At 37.1% G+C, this 6,189-nt stretch overlaps 1 protein-coding gene across 1 annotated transcript in view; it reads right to left on the bottom strand.

The window, feature by feature from the left end:
* Positions 1 to 329: 329 nt before the first annotated feature.
* The window catches only part of LOC107749563 (excitatory amino acid transporter 2-like), a 35,734-nt gene continuing 29,874 nt past the window's right edge, over positions 330 to 6,189 (bottom strand). The window contains exons 4-9 of the mRNA XM_016564741.1: positions 4,844 to 5,094; positions 3,864 to 4,008; positions 3,645 to 3,771; positions 3,317 to 3,550; positions 1,854 to 1,977; positions 330 to 423 (exon numbers count right to left, since the gene is read on the bottom strand). Of these exons, the coding sequence (XP_016420227.1) occupies positions 349 to 423; positions 1,854 to 1,977; positions 3,317 to 3,550; positions 3,645 to 3,771; positions 3,864 to 4,008; positions 4,844 to 5,094 (956 nt within the window). The 3' untranslated portion in view covers positions 330 to 348. The remainder of the gene's footprint in view (positions 424 to 1,853; positions 1,978 to 3,316; positions 3,551 to 3,644; positions 3,772 to 3,863; positions 4,009 to 4,843; positions 5,095 to 6,189) is intronic.

Raw genomic sequence — 6,189 nt, 5'->3', positions numbered from 1 at the left:
AACTTCTGATGATACATTTCCAACTGATATAAGCATGTAGATAAGTTATACACCTATTTAATGTGTCAGCAGTCAAATGTGTATTGTTTTGATAGTGGGCTAGATTTTATTAACTTATTTATTGCTTTATTAAAAAAGAAGAAGCAATAATTGGTGCTATGCCACTGCTGCGGATAGGAACTAATATAGTTGATTATAATTACTTACAAAAAACCAGGAAAATATGCTTAATATATGATTTATGCTCAGCTCCACCTATCTGTAACATTTAGTTGGTGCACAGGACATTAATTAATTAGGTGGATGTTAGTTCATATTATATATTTTTGAAAAGTAGCCCCTTCTGTCTTACCTGACAGTGACGATTTGACCTGGATCTAAATAAATTCCGTTCATCTGGGCAATAAAAATGGCAGCCACAGCCTCATAGAGGGCTGTTCCATCCATGTTAATTGTTGCTCCAACAGGAAGCACAAAACGTGTAACTCTCTTGTCAATACCAAGGTTTTCCTCAAGACACCGGAACGTTACGGGCAGAGTGCCAGCGCTAGAAGAAGAAGAAGAGGAAAACAATTCTTACTCGGATAATAAATTATGCTTGCGGTTATGTTGCAATAATTAGCAATTTGTGACGTTTTGGAGCTAGCCTGAGAGCCAAGTTTTTTGTAAATATACTTATTCATAATAGTAATTTATAAACTTTAAAGGGGTCATGAACTGAGAAACCAAAATTCCCTTGATCTTTTGACATACAGTATAAGAGGTCATTGTAATATAAAAACATCCTGTAAATTTCAGAACTCAAAACTTTCTCGTTAATTTAAAAACAGCTTATATTGAATGCAGTCTGCCTAAACGACAGTTTGTGGAATCTTCAACTCTATGATGTAAAACTGTGCTGCATCTGCAGAAGAAGATCAACGCCTGCTTCTACATCACTGCCTGTCAAGCCCCGCCCACCGATTCGCGCACAACTGTTAGCCAATCACAGCAGTGGGCGTTTACTTCTGAGTGTACAACCCTCCACGCCTATTCAAACAGAGCGTTCTGATGAAGGGGGTCAAAACAGCACAGAAAATAGCCTATTACTTCTAAATGATGATGTTTCTGATGTAAAAATCTTGATAACATTATAAGTGGACCTCAGAGTACAGTACTAAATAAAAAAACAAAGGCAGTTCATGACCTCTTTAGCATTTGTGTGCTCATTAACCATGTATTCAAGCACGCACACACATGCAATGATAAATAGTGCTAGATGATATTTGCCAATACAATTAACAGTATAATTGTTTTTCTGAAGAAAAAAAAAAAGATACTTAAAGAATGTTTCAGCTGTTTTTGTCCATACAATGAAAGTCAAAGGGATTCAAAAGTTTTAGGTTCCATAAAGGAAATAAAAGTGGCATAAAATAAATCCAAATCTTCTGAAGCAACCTCTTCATGTGATGAACACTCCTTATTCAGTATAAATCAAATATGGTGACAGGTCAGTAACACCAAACCAGACTGTTTCTTATATGTCATGATGTCATGACACAAGAACCAATGAGATGTGATGTTACCGATGTATCTGATTTGGGCTGGAGTTGTGCGAATTAGTTTTATGCTACCGTAAGATACCTAAATATAAACTATATAGCAATTACTTCATTGTTTATATTGACACCATAAGTAAACTATCCTATTGCCCAGCATTAAACTGCTAAATGTAGACAGTATTCCAAACAGTTGCTTTGAATGTGTATTGTGAGATGCGTTAGACAAATTAAAAAAAATCCTTCAGGCCATGTAATATTACATTTTAATAACATTTTCAAATGTATGGCTACATAGAATGAGGCAGCCACAGCCTCATAGAGGGCTGTTCCATCCATGTTAATTGTTGCTCCAACAGGAAGCACAAAACGTGTAACTCTCTTGTCAATACCAAGGTTTTCCTCAAGACACCGGAACGTTACGGGCAGAGTGCCAGCGCTAGAAGAAGAAGAAGAGGAAAACAATTCTTACTCGGATAATAAATTATGCTTGCGGTTATGTTGCAATAATTAGCAATTTGTGACGTTTTGGAGCTAGCCTGAGAGCCAAGTTTTTTGTAAATATACTTATTCATAATAGTAATTTATAAACTTTAAAGGGGTCATGAACTGAGAAACCAAAATTCCCTTGATCTTTTGACATACAGTATAAGAGGTCATTGTAATATAAAAACATCCTGTAAATTTCAGAACTCAAAACTTTCTCGTTAATTTAAAAACAGCTTATATTGAATGCAGTCTGCCTAAACGACAGTTTGTGGAATCTTCAACTCTATGATGTAAAACTGTGCTGCATCTGCAGAAGAAGATCAACGCCTGCTTCTACATCACTGCCTGTCAAGCCCCGCCCACCGATTCGCGCACAACTGTTAGCCAATCACAGCAGTGGGCGTTTACTTCTGAGTGTACAACCCTCCACGCCTATTCAAACAGAGCGTTCTGATGAAGGGGGTCAAAACAGCACAGAAAATAGCCTATTACTTCTAAATGATGATGTTTCTGATGTAAAAATCTTGATAACATTATAAGTGGACCTCAGAGTACAGTACTAAATAAAAAAACAAAGGCAGTTCATGACCTCTTTAGCATTTGTGTGCTCATTAACCATGTATTCAAGCACGCACACACATGCAATGATAAATAGTGCTAGATGATATTTGCCAATACAATTAACAGTATAATTGTTTTTCTGAAGAAAAAAAAAAAGATACTTAAAGAATGTTTCAGCTGTTTTTGTCCATACAATGAAAGTCAAAGGGATTCAAAAGTTTTAGGTTCCATAAAGGAAATAAAAGTGGCATAAAATAAATCCAAATCTTCTGAAGCAACCTCTTCATGTGATGAACACTCCTTATTCAGTATAAATCAAATATGGTGACAGGTCAGTAACACCAAACCAGACTGTTTCTTATATGTCATGATGTCATGACACAAGAACCAATGAGATGTGATGTTACCGATGTATCTGATTTGGGCTGGAGTTGTGCGAATTAGTTTTATGCTACCGTAAGATACCTAAATATAAACTATATAGCAATTACTTCATTGTTTATATTGACACCATAAGTAAACTATCCTATTGCCCAGCATTAAACTGCTAAATGTAGACAGTTAGTATTCCAAACAGTTGCTTTGAATGTGTATTGTGAGATGCGTTAGACAAATTTAAAAAAATCCTTCAGGCCATGTATTATTACATTTTAATAACATTTTCAAATGTATGGCTACATAGAATGAATATATCATTCATGCAAAGAACATGTAGTGTCATTTCATACCTAGAGGCTGTGCCCAGAGCCGTGATCCAGGCCTGGAAGATGCCCATGAAGAACGAGAAGGGGTTTTTCCGTACAATTGCAAAGTAGATGCATGGCAGGAATATGGCACCATGGATGATCAGACCAATAATAACCGTCACCATGTACATCCCCAGCTGCCTGCCCACCACCTCCAGATCTTTGATAGAGATGATCTTTCCACAGATCAAGCAGGCGATGCCAAAGGGAGAGTACCTACAGAGTCAGTCCATAATGTGAGTCCATCGGTATAAAACGTATCATTACTGGACTTCGTAATCAGCTAGAGGACATAAAAAGCACAACTGACCACATGATCATGATAACCAGCTTCATCACAATCTCATTGAGTATGTTAAAGAAGTCAATCATGAGCCTAGCTTTCTCTCCCATCTTGCCCATGCAAATACCAAAGGCAATGAAGAATCCAATTATACCTGGAACGTAACGAAAGACAAAGATATCAATCAATATTTCAACGAAAAGTGAAGGAATTATCTATAGATATCTGAGAGTATGGCCGCCCTACCCAGCACGTTCATGCCGCTCTTGAATTGGAGAGATTTCTTGTCTATGAAAATAGGGGGTGGTTTGGTGGCATTGGACAGATAGTCAGTGCTGTTGGTGTCATCGAAATCAGGCTGAACTTCTACCTTCTTCACGACGGTCTGGATCTGTACATTTCAACATCACCTCAATCAATTACACCAATTTATTCTTCCACTCCCACTTTATATCAGATGTCTTTAGCTGCAATGCACGTTATTAATTTAAACATTTAATACATCTATAATTACATGCAGGTACTTTAAATGTAAACAACTAAATAATTATGTAATTATTTCTACTATTAATGACACCCTAACCTAAATTGTATCATACATAAAATTTCACACTGAATCACCAAGAGATTGTGGAAACAACATGAAGATAATATTTTGAATATTTCATATGGCATAAAATGAGCAATTACATACTATAGCCATTCAACATAACAGTATAATTGTAAGCTAGGCCTAAATTGATTGATTGATTGATTGATTGATTGATTGATTGATTTCACATTAAAAATATTACCACAACTTTTAAAGTGAGTAAATAAATAAAAAAATCCACATAAACCCATTATAATGTCACATTTAGCGGTGTTTTTCTTTTTTGGTATAGTGTGTTTGGTGATGTTTCTGCTCCTGATTCAGTAATACTACATTTCTCCAAATCTGTTCTGATGAAGAAACAAACTCATCTACATCTTTAATGGCCCGAGGGTGAGCACATTTTCAGCAAATCCACATTTTGGGTGAACTATTCCTTTAATGACCATACACTATCATGCGAACCAAAAGCACAGCTATCATAATTATTTGTAACATGTTAAACGGCAAAAATGTGTTCATTTTAAGAACAACAGAAATTAGTATGTATTACACAATATGCATACTGTATCAAATTTGTAGTTCAAATCTCCTGATATAAAGCGAGTCTGAACGTTCCCTGTGGAACTCTTACCTGCTGGAAGCAAGCCTGAACCAAGTTCTCAGGGAAGAGGTTTCTGATAAGGTCAAAAAAGGCATCAAGACTGGAAACCTCATCATTCACAGCTCCTTCTCCTAGATTCTCCTTGAGTTTTGGGTTTCCGGGGTGGATGATGAGCACCAGGATGACCCCCAGCACAGCAGCAATGATAGTAGTGGTCATGTAATAAATCATGGCTCTGGTACCCAGACGACCACTTGACTTTGCATCCAGACCAGCGAGACCTTAGTTAGGGAGACGTGGCATATTATTTTACACAATCATTCTGTCATATTCACAACTCAAACATTTTTTTCCAGTGCCTTTATGTATTTTAATATACAGTTTTTTTCCACTCTAGCTCAAGTCAGATAGATAGATATACAGTTAGGTCCATATACATATATATCTGGACACTGACACAATTTTTATAATTTCGGCTCTGTAAGCCACCAGAACAGAATTAAAAATAAAACAATCAAGATGAAATTTAAGTGCAGACTTTAAGCTTTTATTCAAGGGGCTGAACAAAAATATAACATAAAATGCTTAGGAATTACAACCATTACAACCGCATTTTCAGGGACAAATAAATATAATCAGAAATAAAATCTTCATTTTTAATATTGTGTTGAGAATCCTTTGCAGGCAATGACTGCCTTAAGTCTGGAGCTCATGGACATCAGCAGAAACTGGGTTTCTTCTCTGTGATGCTTTGCCAGGTCTTTACTGCAGCTGACTTCAGTTGTTGTGTGTTTGTGGCTCTTTCTGCTTTAGTTTTGTCTTCAGCGAGTGAAATGCAGCTCAATCGGGCTGAGATCAGGAGATTGACTCGGCCACTGCAGAATATTCCACTGTTTTACCTTCAGAAACTCCTGGGTTGCTTTTGCTGTATGCTTTGGGTCATTGTTCATTTGTTCTATAAAGCGCCGCTCAATCAGCTTTGCTGCGTTTGACTGAATCTGGGCAGAGAGTATATCTCTATACACTTCAGAGTTCATCCAGCTGCTTCTGTCTTCTGTCTCATCATCACTAAACACCAGTAACCCAGAGCCACTGAAGCCATGCACGCTCATGCATCACACTGCTCCATGCTTCACAGATGATGTGTGTGCTTTGATCATGAGCTGCTCCAAGCCTTCTCCAGACTTTTTTCTTCTCGTCATTCTGGTACAGCTTGATCTTAATTTCAGCCGTCCAAAGAATGCTTTTCCAGGAGTGCTCTGGCTTTTTTAGATGTTGTTGGCAAAAATCTAATCTGGCCTTGTTTGCAGCTTGTGGTGAAGCCTCTGTATTTGCTCTGGTGAAGTCTTCTCTTGATTGTAGACTTTGACAGAGAC

Source organism: Sinocyclocheilus rhinocerous, unplaced genomic scaffold (genome assembly GCF_001515625.1).
Source record: "Sinocyclocheilus rhinocerous isolate Xijiao unplaced genomic scaffold, SAMN03320098_v1.1 scaffold602, whole genome shotgun sequence".
In the NCBI taxonomy this organism is placed as follows: Eukaryota; Metazoa; Chordata; class Actinopteri; order Cypriniformes; family Cyprinidae; genus Sinocyclocheilus; species Sinocyclocheilus rhinocerous.
Note: the sequence above shows the minus strand (reverse complement) of the source record. Positions and strands in the feature narration are given on the sequence as shown.